Source organism: Glycine soja, chromosome 18 (genome assembly GCF_004193775.1).
Source record: "Glycine soja cultivar W05 chromosome 18, ASM419377v2, whole genome shotgun sequence".
Taxonomy (NCBI): domain Eukaryota; kingdom Viridiplantae; phylum Streptophyta; class Magnoliopsida; order Fabales; family Fabaceae; genus Glycine; species Glycine soja.
The window spans coordinates 51,325,467-51,345,013 of record NC_041019.1 but is presented as its reverse complement, the minus strand read 5'-3'; the positions used below and the strand labels follow the sequence as shown (position 1 = coordinate 51,345,013).

General features: G+C 31.7%; 3 protein-coding genes across 3 annotated transcripts; 2 read left to right on the top strand and 1 right to left on the bottom strand.

The window, feature by feature from the left end:
• Positions 1-1,972: 1,972 nt before the first annotated feature.
• On the top strand, positions 1,973-2,783 carry LOC114397649 (protein METHYLENE BLUE SENSITIVITY 1-like). Its single transcript, XM_028359795.1, has one exon. The coding sequence runs from the start codon at positions 2,144-2,146 to the stop codon at positions 2,456-2,458; it is 315 nt and encodes a 104-aa protein (XP_028215596.1). The 5' UTR covers positions 1,973-2,143; the 3' UTR covers positions 2,459-2,783.
• An 8,000-nt stretch (positions 2,784-10,783) lies between these two features.
• LOC114397389 lies at positions 10,784-11,621 on the top strand. The gene is made up of 2 exons (XM_028359440.1): positions 10,784-11,501; positions 11,593-11,621. The coding sequence occupies exons 1-2, from the start codon at positions 10,784-10,786 to the stop codon at positions 11,619-11,621; spliced, it is 747 nt and encodes a 248-aa protein (XP_028215241.1).
• Positions 11,622-12,741: 1,120 nt separating this feature from the next.
• Positions 12,742-16,815, bottom strand: LOC114395670 (WRKY transcription factor SUSIBA2-like). Its single transcript, XM_028357502.1, has 5 exons — positions 16,380-16,815; positions 15,912-16,100; positions 14,576-15,456; positions 14,328-14,489; positions 12,742-13,676 (listed from the first exon to the last, which is right to left on the bottom strand). The coding sequence occupies exons 1-5, from the start codon at positions 16,638-16,640 to the stop codon at positions 12,935-12,937; spliced, it is 2,235 nt and encodes a 744-aa protein (XP_028213303.1). The 5' UTR covers positions 16,641-16,815; the 3' UTR covers positions 12,742-12,934.
• Between the last annotated feature and the right edge of the window lie 2,732 nt (positions 16,816-19,547).

The following is a 19,547-nucleotide window of genomic DNA, read 5'->3' as shown; positions in this document are numbered from 1 at the left end:
CATCAATATGCGGACTGGAATTCTTTTTGCTCCATTTTGAGACACCATGTCAACAATGTCGTGCTAGCGCAAATGTTTTAGCAAAGAGTGTACATGCACGAACTGATGACAAGCTCTTAGGTGTGAACCACACTGATAATTGTTTGGAACAACTCTAAGACTTCACTTAGGTGTCAAAAAAGGATTGTTTTTCATCATCAAATCCTACATAAAAATAAGAAAAGAGTAATAAGAACCTAATAAATTGAAATTAAGACACACAATTAATTAAGTACAAATGGCAATTATCAATATGTAAAACTTAAGTGATTTTTCAATCTACTAGTTAATTTTTTTATTCGCCAAAATTTTAAAACAACCAAGATAGAAAGAAAATACACATTCCTAACATATATGATGTCTATTGCATCAACAAGTAACTACACGTTCCTAAAATCCACAAGTTAACGTTACAGCCACTTAATTTGACGTTCAAACAGATGAGACAAATTATTACTTTTACATGAACATGATTTTGGAATATTTGCCACAACTACAAAACACACCCTAACACAATCACGCTTTAGGAAGATGATTCAATAAATGGAAGAAGAAATTCAATAGAGCTCATTCTTAACGGAGCTTTGTTATTATTATATTAATTCAATAGATCAAAATGTTTACATGTGTTTCTATCTATGTTTGTTCATTAAGTCTTAACTTCACACAACTAACTTACTAAATATTTCAACCCAACTTTGACCATCCAACTTAACTTCTGAATCAAACAACCACAGCTAAGTAATCACTTTGACACACATTATATATATTTTGATGTAAATTTTACGTTTAATTACTCATTTAGTCTCTATAGTTTCATTATTTGTATCTTTTAGTCTTTATAGTTTTAAAGTGATTTTATAGTTCTTATAGTTTATATTTTAATTTTCTTTTAGTCTCCTTAGTTTGAAAGTGATTTTAATCATTATAATTTGTATTTTAATTCCATTTTAGTCCTTATAATTTGAATGTGATTTTTTTAGTCTTTATATTTTATATTTTAATTCCCCTTTAGTCCTTATATCATCAAAATATGAGTAATATTATTAATTACAATTAACTAAAAAAATATTAACAAGTAATTCATAACTAATTTATCGCAAGATAATTTATAATAAAAAAATAATTGATAATTTATAACTAATTTGTAGTTAATTATATATATATATATATATATATATATATATATATATATATATATATATATAAGAACTAAAAAATAATTAAAATATAAATTATAGAAACTAAAAGAATCACTTTCAAACTATAAGGATTGAAAGATAATTAAAATACAAAGGACAAAAAAATTGCTTTTAAATTATAAGAATTAAAAGAGAATTAAAATATAAACGATATGAACTAAAAAAATTATTTTCAAATTATACAAAATAAAAAAGTACGAATCGTGAAACTATAAGAATCAAATAAATAATTTAATCAACATTTTATTATTCAAAATGATTTACATAAAACATCAATTACATTTCCTTTATGTATAATAATAATTTAACACAACTCATTTACACAATTCAACAAACTAAATTAGACTCTTAATACATCAATTATGTTTAACGATTGCTGAAAATTAACCCTATCCAATTTTAGAAGCACTATGTTATGCTTAATTCCACCACAACACTAACTAGTTAAAGACATATCTTAAAGCAAATACACTCGTGCAATAAGAGATTGAAAAATAAAAATAAAGAATCCTATTCCTAACAAAGATAACTGATAAGATCGTTGGGAATATAATACACTGCGTTTATCGCAAGTTGATGCCAACACGTGTAAGAAAACAATTGGAGGCTCCAAAATCAGGACGAATGAGAAATCACCACGTGTCCCGAATTGAGACATTAGGAAAAATACCTGAAAACAATGGATTCCAGATAAGCCTCCCCTCGCTCCATGCCTATTAATAACCAAACGCGCAATCACAACACAACCCCTCTTTTGGTGTTCGAACAAATTAGGGTTTTCCCAACCCTCTTCCCTTGTTCGAAACTAGCCTAATCAAAACCGAAACAAACGATTACAAAAACAAGAAAAGAAGAAAAATAATCATTCATTGCTCGGTGAGAAGAGAAAGAGGAACGGCCCGATGACCGGGAAGGCGAAGCCGAAGAAGCACACGGCGAAGGAAATCGCCGCGAAGGTGGACGCCGCCACCACTAACCGCGGCGGCGGGAAGGCCGGCCTGAAGGACCGATCCGGGTTGGAGAAGGGCGGGCACGCGAAATACGAGTGCCCTCACTGCAAAGTGACGGCGCCGGACGTGAAATCAATGCAAATTCACCACGACGCGCGTCACCCCAAGATTCCCTTTGAGGAGGACAAAGTCGTCAATCTTCACGCGACGCACGTTCCTGAATCCTCCAAGCCTCGCCCCGGTGTTCGCGGAAGCCTCAAGAAGTGATCGTGATCGCAATCGATCGTCGCTTTTGTTTTTATGGCCCCTTCATTCGTAGTGTTCTCAGTCTCTGTTTTTTTTTTCTTTTTCTTGTTTTTTTTTTTGTTGCCTAAGTTGATGTTGTTAAATATTTTGGGAGTGGGTTTTTTAAGGGAAGGGGTTATGAATTGTGATGATGCCGTGTATGAAGGGGCGGCAGAGAAGGGTTTTTCCTCCTTTGCAGGAATGAGATTGACTATGTTGTTAACTGAGCCCTTCTTTTTAAAGATGGAATATGTATATTGTTCCATATAATGAAAGTTAAAGTGGTGTTGTTGACCTACTACTACTACCTTGTTGTGTGTCTTTTGGATTGTGGTTCTTTTTCTTTTAGGATGGTTCTGTGTGATGAAAGTTAAAGTGGTAGTTGGTTCTGTGTTTATGATGAATATGTGGAAATGAGGTTTCTTGCAATATCTGTGATGTATTGATTGTGTCCAGGATTAGGGTTAGTTTCATGTGAATGGGTAGTGTGTGTGATGTGATTCTTTTGGCTGGCATTGGTTAAGACTGATTATCATGTAGAAGGAAGGATAGCTAGTTTTGGTTCACATGAGTAAGAAAATAAGTTAATTAGGGTGAGGTTAAATTGTTCATTTTCTTCCTGTAGTAGTTTTCTCTTTAAATTTTAGTTCTTGAAAGGAAAAATGGTGAGTTTTAGTGCATGTTTGGATAAACTTTTTGGACAGACTTTTAGAAAAAAAGGATACTCTTTATAACCTTTACTCTGAATGTATTTTTGGAAAGACCCCTACACTAATCCAAACATACCCTTTTTGGTTATTTATGTCGAATAGTATTTGATTCATGTATTTTTGGAAAGACTCCTACGTAATCCAAACATACCCTTTTTGGTGATTTATGTCGTATTTGATTCATGTATTTTTGGAAAGACTCCTTCGGTAATCCAAATATACCCTTTTTTGGTGATTTTCTGGCAGAGATAAACATACTCTTCATAACTATTGCAGCGGTTTATCACTGTCAGAAATTTTTTGCAGTGGTTTTATACTGCCAGAAAGTTTTCTCTATTGTTAATGGGCACGGATTAAAACTTAACCTTTACGCATATGTAAGGAGCAAAACTTTCGGTTTTGGGATTGGAATTATAGGACCAAGAGAATAGTCTAACCTTAAGGTAATAATCCTTAAATGAACACATTCTGCTTGAATCTGGAAATACTAGAGTTGCCAATAAGACTGCCTTTTACCAGTTGGAAACGGCTAATTTGAGCTCTAATATAATGGGAATTTTTAATCTGGAGAGATTACTTGTGTAAAGCATCCTGAATGATCCCCAGTTGCATTCCCTCGTGATATGATTCTGGTGTACACTTGCCAGAGCAAATTTCATTCCATAAAATGTTGCCTGTTAAATTAGTATTGATCCAGTGGAATTCAAAATACCAGTTTTAGATAATATTAAAACAATATTTAGTTGACATGTCAGGCGTTCTTGCTTTGATTCAGAAGGAGCTTAGCAACTTCAAATTGTACTCCTATGCAGATGATGAAGGTAACTATACCAGCATTCATTTATTTCTTATTATTTTACATGTTTGTTCTTGATGGTATTTATATTAGTAACTGTATTTGGGTAAGGGGTGTATGATGTGCATGTTTGGTTTTGCGTTTTAGCTGCAAGTGTATCTCCGCAGATACTACAATTTGTAGCTTCTGCATTAAGTGGTTATGTTGCAGAACGTATGTATTTTAGGCTGAAACTAAAATACACAATTACTGCTATTGTTTGGTTGGAATTAGACTAGTGTTCTATATATTGCACAGTAATTGAGATCGTGACCACTTTTTTATCGTTATTTTCTGGACCAAAAATTGAAAATTAGTGTAGTAATTGCTTGTTTGTTTGGACTTTTCTTAGATCTAGATTCTCCCATGGACTTGTCATTTGAGAGAAGGCTTTCTGCAAAGGCATTTGTTGCTTAAGTCTTTGTTTCTCCCATGTTCTTCTGTAGTTTAGGATTACGTCAATTAATGGAATTGCTACTATTTTGGTTGTTGAGCAATTATGTGCCCTTAATGAAGGCTAGTTGTTCTAGACTAGGCTAGAGGCTCAATCCTATTAGTAGGGGTTACTTTGCACAAAAGCACTGCACTATTTGAAATTGTAGGGCTAGAACGAAGTCAATGCCTAAACATTGAATTCTTAAGATGTAACCTCAATCCAAAATAAAGTTAACCATGTCACCATACTAAAGAGTATTATTGTCAATAAAAGGCTTCCGGTTTCACGTTAGGAAATCTTGCCTACCTCAAACTCATACAAATAGAATCAACGATGCTATAGTAGGGAAACTTTTACATTTCATTGATAATATGGTAAAATTGTTATTGACTTGTGTTGGAATGTTTTTTGCGGGTATCAACTTCTTTCATGATCACGATGTCTCAGCTATGCTGAAGAACTACACCTACGTCTTGTGACCTTAAACCACATAAGGGCATTTTGATCAATGCTTTCTTATAGTTCAATCAAAGTTAATAATCCTATCTTGAACACATCACTAGGCAATTGACAAAAAGACTCGCAATAAAGGTTGGACACTCATGTCAACATTGAAGGCTGATAGCATGAATAAATAGACTCACAATAAAGGAAAGACATAATTTGTTAGTAATAAAGGTGAATGGTAATGATAAGGCTATCATGTTTGACTAGACGTGGTGATTCTAGTTTAATATAATATGCAGCAACAACAGAGGTTAATGTTGGGTGATTGTAATGAAGATCAAGGATTTTGTCAAAACTGAGCGAGAACAACATCAAACAAATATGAAATACTAAGTTGTTAAAGATAGAACAATGTAGAGAATGACGTAATACCAACATTGGCAAAGGCAACCATGCGAACCAGATAAGGGCAACATAAAATAATCAAGCCATAAGGAAAATCTTAACAAAGGAGAACAAGAAAATTCACAATCTAAACTAGGGTAAAATGGAACGAACAACTGTAAGCAAGTGTTGAGATACGTGAACTTTAGTGAAGGCAATATTTGTAGCTTACAGGGTCGTGCAAGATGCAAGGCAGACATCAGTCTAAGGTCCAAAAAAAAATTTTTTTTAGGCCCCTAAATTTTTTTATTATTAACTATTAACAAATTTTAACTGATCAAAATAAAATAATTTAGAATCTCCCTCTTCCTTAAAAATTAATCAATCAATATCATCTTTTAAAAAACTAACCAATATCATAATTAATGTCATTTAAAGTATTTTATTTATCCCAAAAAAGTAAATCTCTATTAACTTTCCTTTAATCCATTCTAATTCCCTAACTAACGTATCTCACTCTCCAGACTCTATTCTTCACGTTTTTTCATCTCCTCATCTTCTGTTCATAAAAAAAAAATCTATTCTTCTCATTCCCTTGAATGAAATCTATTGTCTATTGATCAAACTTTGTCTTCGCGACTCAACCTTTCTGGATTTGACATCGTCTGGATTTTGAATGCTTATAAACCGCATACATCCTGGCGTTCCGCGTACGGAGCCTTTCATCTCCATCTCGGTGGATTGGTGGAACGATTCATTTCACGTGCATGACTCTAGGTACGTAGCAATACAACACGTATCACGTAGCACCCTTGCACCTGACACAACATCTAAACAACAAAATCTTTGTCTGTTTCCAATTTCAAGTTCTATTGTTCTGTTCATCGATCATCATTTTCTATATTTATTTTAGAGTTTAGTTTATTTAGATTTCTTTAATATTTAGTTAATTTTTTTATTTTGATTATTTACAAAAGAAAATGTCAAATAAAAAGTATGAATCTGGTTATGAAAAATTGAAGAAAAAACAAAAATTTGAAAAACTAATTGAATCTCAACGTGGTGCCCTTGATAAATTTGTTATTATTCATAAAAATGATGCAGAAGCAAGTTCAATAGGTGAAAATGTGATAGAACAATCACTGATAAATCATACTGACAACAAGAAAAATATTATAGAACAACCACCTATAGATAATACCGACAACGGTGTAGAACAACCACCTATAAATAATACTGACAACACAAATAGTCATAATTTCAATCAAGAACTAGAAGACAATATTTTAGAAATAAGAGTAGAAGGGAATGTTGAGCGTAATAACACTTCTAGTGAAGTACCTACAAATATTTATGACCCAGGACTATGAAAAAATATTGATGGAAAATTTAGAGATTTAATGATAGAAAATGGTCCTATAAGACATGACAATTTTCAATATCCAAAAGATGAAAATAATAGATATTTTTATTCATCATGTTATCAACGAACACTGTCAAATGGAGAAAAACATGATAGAAAATGACTAGTTTATTCTAAAGATTTAGACAAAGTGTATTGTTTTTGCTGTAAGTTATTTGGTTCAACAAATGTTAGTCAACTAGCAAATGAAAGGACTAAAGATTGGAAGAATCTTGGTTCCAAACTTAAGAGTCATGAAACAAATCATGAACATATAATTAATATGACCAAGTGGATTGAACTAGAAAAGAGATTGACAACAAAACAAACAATTGATAAGCATATACAATAACAAATTAACAAAGAAAAGGAACATTGGGAAAAAGTTCTACTTAGGATTATAGCTATAGTCAAATATCTTTCTAAAAATAATCTTGCTTTTCGTGGAACAAATGAAAAGATATATGAAAAAGGTAATGGTAATTTTTTAAGTTTGATTGAGATGATTGCGGAATTTGATCCAATTATGCAAGAACATGTTAGGCGCATAAAAAGTAATGAAACTCATAATCATTTCTTGAGTAATACCATACAAAACGAGCTTATAGAAATGATAGTCTTCCAAGTTAAAAAGTCAATCATAGAGAAAGTTAAAGATGCAAAATATTTTTCTGTTATTCTTGATTGTACTCCTGATGTAAGTCATCAAGAAAAAATGACTCTTATCTTGAGATGCGTTGATACTTCTAAATCTCCAATTAAAATCGAGGAGTATTTTTTAGAATTTTTTAAAGTTGATGACACATTAGGAAAAGGTCTTTTTAATGAGCTTGTTAATGTTTTAAAAAAATATGGCTTTAATATTAATGATATAAGGGGACAAGGTTATGATAATGGTTCCAACATGAAGGATAAAAATCAAGGAGTGCAAAGAAGATTATTAGACGTAAATCCTAGAGCATTTTATACATCGTGTGGATGTCATAACTTGAACTTAGTTTTATGTGATATGGCTAGTTCATCTCCTAGAGCTATTTCTTTTTTTGGAGTTCTACAACGTATTTATTCTTTGTTTGCTTCATCTACCAAACGGTGGAAAATTTTGCAAGATAATGTATCTAAATTTTCTATTAAATCATTATCTCAAACTAGTTGGAAAAGTAGAATAGAAAGTGTCAAAGCTATTAAGTTTCAAGCTCCAAAGGTAAGAGATGCTTTGACTAAATTATCAAAAAATTATGAAGATCCTAAATTAAAAAGTGAAACCATGTCTTTAGCAACTCATGAACTTGAAGATTTTGAATTTTTATTAGGAATGAATATTTGGTATGATATTTTGTTTGCTGTCAATTCTGTTAGCAAGATTCTACAATCAAAAGATATGCATATAGATGTTGTTATAGATCATTTAAAAGGTCTTATCACTTATTTAAAACATTATAGGGAAAACGGGTTTGCATTGTCTTTAGAATCCACAGAAAAAATGGCTATCGAAATGGATATAGAGCTAAAATTTCGTGAAAAACGTAAAATTCATAGAAAATCTCATTTTGATGAAAATATTAGTAATGAGATCACACATTCACCTGAAGAATCTTTTCGTGTTGAGTATTTTTTATACATATTAGATCAATCAATTAATTCTATTGAGACATGATTTGAACAATTTTTACAATATGAGACTATTTTTGGTTTTTTATTTGATTCCAAAAAAATTAAAGCTTTAGATGAGGATGAATTGAAAAAATATTGTATTAATCTTGAAAAGTTTTTAAGGTTTAATGAATACTTTGATATTGATGGTCTTGATTTATTTTCAGAATTGAAAATACTAAGAGAAGTGTTAAGAGAAGAAATTAGTACATCAATAGAAGTATTGAGTTATATTAAAACTTTAGATTCTTTTCCAAATGTTTGCATTGTATATAGAATTTTATTACAATCCTTGTAATAGTTGTTACTGCTGAAAGAAGTTTTTCAAAATTAAAATTGCTTAAATCATATCTAAAATCAACAATGTTACAAGATAGATTGAATGTGTTAGCTATTTTATCTATTGAAAGTGAAGTGTTAGAATTGCTTGATTATAAAACTCTGATAAATGATTTTGCAGCTAAAAAAGCTAAAAAATTAATATAAAAATTGATATTTTATATAATATACTAAGTCTCTTTAAAATTCTTGTAAAAAAAGACCATTTTAACATTTTCGCCTTAGGTCCCAAAATATCTGTACACGACCTTGATAGGTTTTATACCAAAAATGATAACAACCAAAAAGTCATAAAAATGCTTGAATAAGGGTGTAAGATTCAACAACGGATTAAGGACAAATCAAGAGCAAGGATTAGTAGACAAGTTGAATACAAGAAATGATTAGTAGACAAGTGCTTCCACACATTGTGACACGTGAATGACGAATACATGTTGATTTTAATATTCTAGTAGTCTATTTCTAGATGAAAACTTGAATATGCTAGTCTCACCCTAAAATGTTGTTGAAATATTTTCTTGCAATGACAATAGTGGCTAGAAACACATCCAAAAATGGTGCAAAATGTCCAAAAGAAGTCATGAGAATTTGTAAACCAAAGTGGGAGACAACAAATTGAAAAAAAAAACACTCAAGAAAAGAAATTAGAACTCCAAATTTTTGGAAAGTTCAATGGCATAGCAATGACAATATTGGCCACAAAAGATTATGTCATTTTGATATCATATTGAAATTACAAATTTTAGGCATATAAAGAGAAACAAGACTTGGAGTAATATTCACTTGTATATTTTATAATAAATTTAATGTGATCATAAAAATTAAAGCACTCACCAATAAATTCTTAGTCCGAGTAATATTAAGTTCTAATCTTGTAGATGAAAAAAACACAATTGAAGAGAGAAATTTTACTAAAAGTGACAACCAAATTTATCGATAAAGATTAATTATTAGCAAAAATTGATAGATACTATACACTAATGATCATAATGAATAAAGAAAAAAAAAAACTACTCACATAGTATGTTCTATTTAGTAGAATTAATATTACTTAAACTTTAAGGTTGAGAGTTGAAAATTTAGCGTTGATTAACCAATGTTTTCTTATACCGGGGGGTCTTTTAAAAAATTTAGAGGAATGGAAGGATGTGAGAGTTTTCTTTTTCTTTTATTGATTAGTTTTTAAATGTTAGTTTCAACGTGTTGTCACTATTTCATTGGTTGTGCCTAAATATGATGTGATGAGTTTGTGTTCAAGTAAGATTTCCTCTTCACACAGGGTAAAGATTTAAAGCTACTTTTGGAGATAACTTGGACAATCTCAGAGGGACTGGAGCTGCATTTTTTAGAGGGGAGACATTCTAAAGAACCATATGTTTTTAATTAATAACATTACCTACCCATAACCAGATACAAATATTGGTATGTAAAGGATTTGATATTTTGTTTCAATAAATTCGTAAGAAAAATTGTGTTGAAGATATACTTTTGTAATTGCATAATATTTTATTTTTCAATTTTTAAAATAGGATTTAGTAAATAAGTTGATTTCCTATATTTTAGGGGTAAGTCAGTTTTAATGGATTAGCCTAGTCAATAAGTGATTCCTTATCTTTAAAGAGCAAGTTAGTTTTAATATTCTGTTTTGCTAATATCTTGTTATCTAATTAGTTTATCTTTTGCTATTTATTGTATCACTGCTGAGAACAATTTGAATTAGAATAGAATAATTCTATTTCCTCTACATACGTATTGTCTCTCTTCTCTCCTCTGTTTTTTATAATTTCCTCCACAAAACCAACAATTGGTATCAGAGCCTTATTCTTACGGGACCTCTACCATGGAAGGTGAAACAAGTTTTTCCCACATAACTCTTCCAATCTTTGATGGAGAGAATTATGATATTTGGGAAGTGAAAATGCAATCCTACATGGAGTCTTTGGATTTATGGGATGCTGTGGAAGAGGATTATGAAATATATCCGCTGCCTGAAAATCCCACCACGGCCCAAATTAAAAATCACAAGAAAAGAAAGATGAAGAAGGCAAAGGCGAGGTCATGTTTGTTCACTGGTATTTCACAAATGATATTCATCAGAATCATGACTCTTAAATCACCCAAAGCAATTTGGGATTATCTGAAAGAGGAATACGCTGGAGATGATAGAATACGAAGCATGCAAGTGCTAAATTTAAGGAGGAAATTTGAGCTTCAAAGGATGAAAGAGTCAGAGACAATCAAAGAATACTCAAACAAATTGTTGGGTATTGCTAACAAGATAAAGTTGTTGGGAAGTGATTTTACTGATTCGAGAATTGTAGAGAAAATTTTGGTAACGGTGCCGGAGAGGTATGAAGCATCTATAGCTTCATTGGAGAACACAAAGGATCTGTCGAAAATCACATTGGCAGAAGTACTACATGCCCTACAAGCTCAAGAGCAGCGAAGGTTGATGAGGCAAGATCGTGTTGTCGAAGGTGCTTTGCCCGCCAAACATCATGAAGTTGATGAAAGCAAAAAGGATTTTTTCAAGAAGAATCAGCCAACAAGCAGCGAAAATAATGCAAACAACCAAAACAAAGGTAAGGATAAAAAGAAAAATTATCCACCTTGTCATCATTGTGGCAAAAAAGGTCATGCACCTTTCAAATGTTGGAGGAGACCAGATGCAAAATGTAACAAGTGCAACCAGATAGGGCATGAAGCGGTGATCTGCCCCAACAAAAATCACCATGATGAGGGAGCTCAGATTGCTAATCAAGAAGAAGAGGACCAACTGTTTGTGGCCACATGCTTCTTGAGTAGTGAATCAAGTGAAAGTTGGTTGATTGATAGTGGTTGTACGAACCACATGACATATGATAAGACTTTATTCAAAGATTTGAAGCCAACTAATGTCTCAAAGGTCAGAATTGGGAATGGTGGCTATATTCCTGTAAAAGGAAAAGGAACTGTTGCAATTTCAACGTGTTCAGGTACCAAATTAATATCAGATGTTCTTTATGTACCTAACATTGACCAAAACTTGCTAAGTGTAGGTCAGTTGATTAAAAAGGGATTTAAAGTGTCCTTTGAACATCAACATTGCTTTATCTATGACAATTTTGGCCGGGAAGTTCTAAGGGTTAAAATGAAAGGTAAACGCTTTTCATTTGATCCAGCAGAGGAGGAGCATACAACCTATTTCACTCAAGTCACACCCACGGAATTCAAGCACAAGAGACTTGATCATTGCCATCTTGAAAGAATGCTAAACATGAAAAAAAGGAAATATGCAAAAGAAAATTTGAAGAAGTTTCAAATGGAGGAATGCAAATCTGCTAGCACACTAATGAATCAAAAGGAGAAGTTCAGAAAAGAAGAAGGTGTTGATAACATTGATGAAGGATATTATGAGAGCTTGATTGGATGTCTAATGTATCTCACTACAACAAGGCCAAACATTCTATTTGCTCAAAAGAACAAAACTGAAATTTTTGTTGACAATCAAGTAGTCATTGCTATTGCAAACAATCCCGTGTGTCATGGGAAGACTAAACATTTCAACATCAAGTTCTATTATTTGATAAAGATGCAATAAAGTGGAGAAGTGAACTTAATTTACTGCAAGTCTAAAGATCAATTGGCTGACATGTTTACAAAGTCACTACCTATCAACAAACTTGAACTCAAATAATTGGAGTTTGCAGTTCCAAAAGCAAGGAGGAGTGTTGAAGATATACTTTTGTAACTGCATAATATTTTATTTTTCAATTTTTAAAATAGGATTTAGTAAATAAGTTGATTTCCTATATTTTAGGGATAAGTCAGTTTTAATGGATTAGCTAGTCAATAAGTGATTCCTTATCTTTAAGGAGCAAGTTAGTTTTAATATTCTGTTTTGCTAATATCTTGTTATCTAATTAGTTTATCTTTTGCTATTTATTGTATCACTGCTGAGAACAATTTGAATTAGAATAGAATAATTCTATTTCCTCTGCATGCATACGTATTATCTCTCTTCTCTCCTCTGTTTTTTATAATTTCCTCCACAAAACCAACAAATTGAAACAACAGTCATAGAACAAAGGAAATTTACTTACCAAGAACTAGTTACAGATATTGGTATGCAATTTGTATGAAGACATCATAGTTTGTTTGACAAATTAAAAGAAAAAAAAAACTGAAACAATAATATAATAGAACGAAAAACCTTTGAATACTAAACAAAAAATATCAGAATCTGCTGTTGCTAATAGCTATTAAAAGGAGATTATGAAGGGAAATTGTGCATGACGCGTTGATAAATGGATGGTGATGGTGAAGAAGTGAGTGAAGCATTTGCATGATCTAGCGGGGGCATGCACGAGCCGTACATAGTATCATCCTTCTGTTCTTGTTTAGGCCTCAGGAACCCTGTATCAATGTCCTTCACCTGCTGCCCAGAAAGGAAAGACTGGTCCGGATTCATTGGCTTGACACGGTTAAAATTCAGTCCAGCAATTGAAAAATTTCCAGATGAGGGAAGATTCAATGGAAGTGGCATTGGAAAATCAGGGAACATGGAGGGAATGGATCCAGCTTGAGGGGCAGTGCAACGTTCAGGGTTCAGTCCATAGGAGCCATATGGCATGGCGTTATTCAAGGAAGGATACTTCATTTGGCAAAGGGAAGAAGGCCGAAACTTCATATCATTCCCGAAACTTCCAACCAAACTAGGCCTGAGAAACTCGTCGCTGAATTCCGGTTTTCTATCAAAATGATGTCCAAGAGTTTGATGAGTTTCGGGCTTTGGAATGCCAGCACTCCCTGGTAATGTAAGAGAAACTTGTCCATTAGCACCATTGGGAGGTAAACCACCATCACTTGAGTTTACCTGATTGTTGGTTCTAGCAGTGGGCACTTCATGGTTATGCTTTCCCTCATAAGTAGTAAGGACATATTTCAGATTGTGTGAAGCCCTTTCCACATGTTTCCTTACCATACATCCAGTACTTGTACATTTGTAGTAGCTCCTGGAAGAGATTCGTGAGAAAATGTTAAATGCATATAATTACAAGCATAGTCCTAATGAGGAAAACCTTGAGTGAATGAAAAATATAGAGAATGAATCAACACAATCTGTAGAATAATAAACCATTGAAATGCTTAGAACACAAAAACCAGTTCAAATAAATAAACAATGAGGAAGACATGGAATAGAATAATAAACAGATACAAATATCTATAAACAAAATCACACAAGCACACTGTCAACTTTAGAATGAAAATTGTGTACTTATCAAAAAGAGCAGCGAACAAGAAACGGAAAAATATCAGCGTTCAACATTAAGAAATAAAAATCTAGTATAATTGATTCATATGCATATCTCCTTAAATCTATTAAAACTCTAAAAATAGTTGAAAACTTGAAACTTTATATGAAAGCACAATAGCCCAAAAACAGCAGCAGCAACGAAAACCTTATCCCTACCAGGTGCAGTCGGCTACATGAATCACACATTATCATTGGACACATGACACCATTGGGTACAATATCCCAAAACTATTATACAATATTTAATTAAAGAGAGAAAGACTATATCAGAGTTATATTTCAATTTTCAATCAAGTTAGCACAAATATAAACAGGCCTGCAAGTGCAGAAAGAAAGGCAAGATCATTACCTAGGATTTGGATTTCCTTTGACAACCTTTTGTCCATACTTACGCCAGCGGTAACCATCATCAAGTATGTCCACATCACTCTCAATTTGGACAACCACTCTTGGCTCTCGAACAGCCCTAGTAGGGGGCAAATTTGGTTCAACTGCATAGCTCTCTTTCTTCCTGAAATAGCAAATTAATGCAGAAACATTTTAGTTGTCTTTCCATTTGATATGACCATAAAGACAATATAGGATAGAGTATAAAACCTTATTTTCGGTTCCAATTCATCATTCTCAGCTTCGTCTTCAGCCGACACAAGTGCATGAGCGGTCCCATCTTCATCATCATCATGACTGGCAAGTGTAGAAGAAAGCTCTGGAGTGTCCTCCAATTCAAATATACGTAGAGATTTAGCTTTGTTAGTTGATATAGGATCTGAAAGCTCAGTCACAGCAGAAGTTGATGATGTCCTTTCCTGTCCATCAGCCTTCCAATCAAAACTTTGTTTTGTATCTTTTAATCCTGTTTGAATATTTCTCCAGACATACCCACCTTCAATTTTAGCTAAGGTACTGTCTTCAGCCATGTCTGAAACCTCATCAGTAGAAAGTGAAGATGCTCGATGTCCGGGGTGTGGTTGTGCATGGTTATGAGCACCCTTGTAAATAATTTCCGTTATTTGACCGTCATGGGATCGTTCCACCTTTTTCTTGACCTGACAATTAGGCTGTGTGCATTTATAATAGCTTCTGGGATACTCACTACCTTTAACCTGTTTTTGTCCATATTTCCTCCAATTATAGCCATCCTCTGAAGTCCTTACTGCTCCCGTTGCATGGGATACCTCTTTCTGTTCTCCTTCTGAAGCAGGTTGCCCTCCGAAATCCTCACCATTGATAGCATTTTTCAGCATAGCGCTTTCATCACTTACTTCCTCAGAGCCAGACATTGGCATCTCAACATTATTGGCATTAACAATCGCATCATTTACCATTTTCATATCATTGTACGAATTCACTTCACTATTTTTCACAGAATGGCCTTTTGAAAAATCTGCTTGGCATGAAAAATCTAATGGTGGCTGAACTTGAGCAAGTAGGTGGCTCTCTCTATTTTCTCCCTTTACTGAGTGGAAATGACTAGAAACCTAATGAGTTCAAGGTTACCAAATTACACTAGTATTGTTAGAAAAACATAACTCAATTAAATAGAGATTTCACATATAGGATAATATCTGCGAAAATTAGACACAAGAAGCTTGGCTTGATATTTGTATAAATTTGTTTAAAATTAACTGAACAAACTTCTATACCCTATTCTCTACATCCAACTGAGAAAAATTTGGTTTTCAATCTTCAAATCAACTACTGAAAAAGGGAGGAATAGATTACAGAAGTAATGCATCAGCAGCAGCAAGCATCGACAGTTTAACAAAAATTATTCAGATGCCTGTGAAAAAAATAGGTATCAACAATTTAATAAAAATTGCTTACATGCCCCTGCCACGAATAGCACAGCACAACACAACACAATTACATTTTGTATTGGTTAATAGTAATAACAATAATAATAACAATTAACAACCACAAAGAAGAAGGGTACCTGATTTAGAGAAGCAGTGAAAGGAGGCAAAGGATTAGGATCCAAATGTCCACGAGGCTTGAATTTGAAAGAGGCGGCGACATCAAATGCGGTTGACACATCCACATTCCCTTGTTCAGTTGTGAGCATTGATCCTTCATGGCTGAGAAGTGGCAGCGTGAAGAAAGAGCCAACGGTGGGAGATATGGCCTATAACCCCAATCATAAAAAAAGATCAAATTTTTATCAGAAATCTCAAAACAAGGACCAAAAGGGTGATCACACAGGACCAACCTTAGTCACAGTGTCTTAATGCTGTTCTCCAATCAAAATTGAATTTTTTGTTTTTTGTTTTTACATATGTATGATCTTAAATGCAAATCTTTATTCCACGGATTACCAAGGAAGAAACTCTAAGATTTGATTGGAAAAACAACACCAAAAAGTATCTAAAGAACTGCATTACATAAAATAAGTTTTGTTAGAAACCTGAGAATTTGGAAGCATGATGGGAGAGTCAAGCAAGGCAGTGGGACTAATTCCGGGGGGAATGGTGAGACGAGGTGATCGAGCAGCAGGGGACGGTGAAGGGGTTGTTGTTGAAGTTGTTGCAGTGCGAAACAGTGCTGTGTTGATTCTTGCAGCATTGGAATTGAAACCCCTTCTCTCAGCAATGCTTCTTTTTCTTCCTCTCGAGTCAGACACAAAGTTTTCCTCATCACAATTGTTGTTAAGGTTGTCTTGTTCCATTTTGAAAAGAAGAAGGAATCAGAATTGATAATTGGAATTGGATTATGATGATGTTCCAAAGATGGGGTTTGGATCAGCTCCAAGACAGTTGAGCTGGAACCAATGAAAGTGAGGATTTGAATTTATTATTTTCTGCAATGATATCTTTTGCTTCCTCACACACCAACATACAAAAGAAAAATGAGACCTCACCATTTCCCACAAACTTTGTATATTTATAGCATCCACAATGTTCTTGTCCATTGTGCCTAAAAGATAAGTTCAACAAGTAATAAATGAATAAAATAAAGATTAAGTACAATACCATATTAGTGCCAATTTAGTTTGCAAAATACATGCAATGAATGTTATTATTAAGAATATTCATTAATTATTTTTTTCATTAACTATTAAATGAATTAAATTAATGCTTTATACCGTAGAACAGTTACGTTTATGGTTTTAACACAAGAATTTAAAAATGCAATTAATATTTTAGATTTTATAAGAATTATTTTGTATCCCTTCATTTGCGTCCCTTCATTTGTATCTCTTCGCCCCATTTTGTTTGACGTATAAGGTTTTAATAAAGAAATTAAGAAATATAATTAATATTTTAAATTTCGTAAAATTTCTTAATGTATATCTTGTCTTTCGTATTAGTAATTATATATTTTTTTATTTTCTCACTCTACGATAAACAGTTAAGAATATAGTAAGAAAAAATAATCAATATTTTATTAAAAGGTCATATAAAATGGGACGAATGAAGTAATTTCTTAATATATCTTGTGTCTTTTGTATTAATTTGATTCTCTCTTATTCATATTTATTTTTATTTTTCACTTCATAATAAATATTCAAAGATATAATAAGAAAAAATTTAACGTTTTATTAATATTGTAAAATGACAATTAAAATGAAACGACTTTTTCTTAAGCCGTCGTATAAAATGAGACTGAGGGAGTACATGTAACACAATAAATCAAGGTTAAATATGAAAAGTTATTTTATAGTAGTACAATTTAAATTTTAATAAATTGGGTAGTATAAGAAAAATTGTAAAGTTACTTTCCATCATATATTCAGGTAGGAAAATGTGACACGCATTATTGTTAGGAGAAATCATAATTAATTTTTGTTTATTAAATTAATGGTGGTTAGGGTCAATTAAGCAAAACATTTGAACTTAATTGAGAGAAGTATTAGCATAATGCAAACATTAGTTTCGGAATAAATGACATGTGAAAAAATCTGAATTCAAACACAGCCACAAGTTGGTGTTACCTCAAAACAGCACTTTTCTGCTTTGCGAAATTTAGCTGCAGTTCTGAAATCTATCAGCAGTAATTTTCGGATCTAAATTCTTATATTAGATCTCAATCTGCTATTGTTTTCTATTTCCTAACCAATTTTATTTTCTGTTATTATGAGTTGTGTCTTATCTCCTTCAATGTCACGCATTCTTATCAGTGTCTCAACTTCTTCTTTTACGATCAGAAATGGAAAGGCTTTCATTATTTGACCTTGATCATCTTATGAAAATGCAGTACCCAAAACTAAAATGAAATAGATTAAAATGTTTCTCTGCCAAAATTAATATAATAAGAAAATCAAGAAGGAAAGAGACGTTAAACATTAAGTGGGAGATTTTTTAGTCTTTTCCCGCTTATAATAAATTTATATCTCTCGCATATGATTGTGTCTCTCGTTAAGAATATTCATGATTTATATAAAATAAAAATTAAGAAGAAAAGAAGTTTTAAAAAATGTGATTAAATGCTCAACCCATATAAATCATTACTAATTATATATATTCATATATTCTATGTAAATAAAACTGAATACCAACAAAAGATTGGTAAAAGCAATAGTAACTTGTATCTTTAATTAAGTGAAATATTGGTTAATTCTTTATGTAGAATAAATTATATCGAAAGAAAAAAAATCCACTTATGTATGTGCTTACGGTTCTCGACGGAAATTTTTTATCACTTTCGGTGAGAGATAATTTTGTACTAATATCATGGAAAAAAATTTGACCAATATTAATGACAATATGAAATGTTAAATAATTATTATTTTAGAATTAAATATTTCAAAATATTTAATGACCCTTTATAAAATATTTTAAATAGATTAAATTTAGTTTACAATCAGTTTTTTATTCGGATAAAAATAATGTATTAAATGCATGAATGTTTTACAATGTTAGAAAAACTTTATTATTATTTATTGTTAACTTTTAATTGTCAAAGTGTTAATTGTTTTAAATTTTATTCCATCTTCAGTTTCTTTATTTGGATATAAAATAATCTATACAATGCATGAAAATATTAGAAATATTTAATTTTTTTAATATTTTATAAAACTTATTTATTATTTAATGCTAATTTTTAATTGTCAAAATATTAACTGTTTTAAATTTTTTCCATATACATAAAATTTCATTTTTTTTACTAAATCTAAAAATTAATTGCTTATATTTGTTTACATTAATATTTCCTTTATTCAATTTTAAATTTTATCTGTGGTACAAATCACATATGTATAATTGATAACAGATCATTTTATTTGAGTCGTGTAGGACCATGGTAGGAATTTCAAATTTCATTTAATCATATTGTTTTTTTTTTTTACTTTTATGCTAAAAATTTATTATTTTCACCAAATATTAAATTTAACTTATCTTCTTTTTATATAAAAATTTTCTTTTTTCCTATCAAATATCTTATACTTATATTCTTAAATTAAGTTCATTTGTTTAACATTGTTTTATCAAACCTGAACATCAATTTCTTATATTTTCTATTTTTTCTTATAATATCAAATTTATTATTGTTATATTTTAATTTGTTATTTTTCAATGTCAATTATTAATTTTTTTCATCTTCATATTTTTTTATTCTCAAATGCAAACTTTAATTG

What these genes read in the sequence shown, in the direction of transcription:
- LOC114397649 (XM_028359795.1), top strand. Translation starts at nt 2,144, where the DNA reads ATGACCGGGAAGGCGAAGCCGAAGAAGCACACGGCGAAGGAAATCGCC.
- LOC114397389 (XM_028359440.1), top strand. Translation starts at nt 10,784, where the DNA reads ATGACTCTTAAATCACCCAAAGCAATTTGGGATTATCTGAAAGAGGAA. An exon ending in GAGTAGTGAATCAAGTGAAA is followed by an intron (nt 11,502 to 11,592) that starts GTTGGTTGATTG and finishes CTCAAAGGTCAG; the next exon opens with AATTGGGAATGGTGGCTATA.
- LOC114395670 (XM_028357502.1), bottom strand. Translation starts at nt 16,640, where the DNA reads ATGGAACAAGACAACCTTAACAACAATTGTGATGAGGAAAACTTTGTG. An exon ending in GAATTGGAACCGAAAATAAG is followed by an intron (nt 14,490 to 14,575) that starts GTTTTATACTCT and finishes TTGCTATTTCAG; the next exon opens with GAAGAAAGAGAGCTATGCAG. An exon ending in AAAGGAAATCCAAATCCTAG is followed by an intron (nt 13,677 to 14,327) that starts GTAATGATCTTG and finishes AATCTCTTCCAG; the next exon opens with GAGCTACTACAAATGTACAA.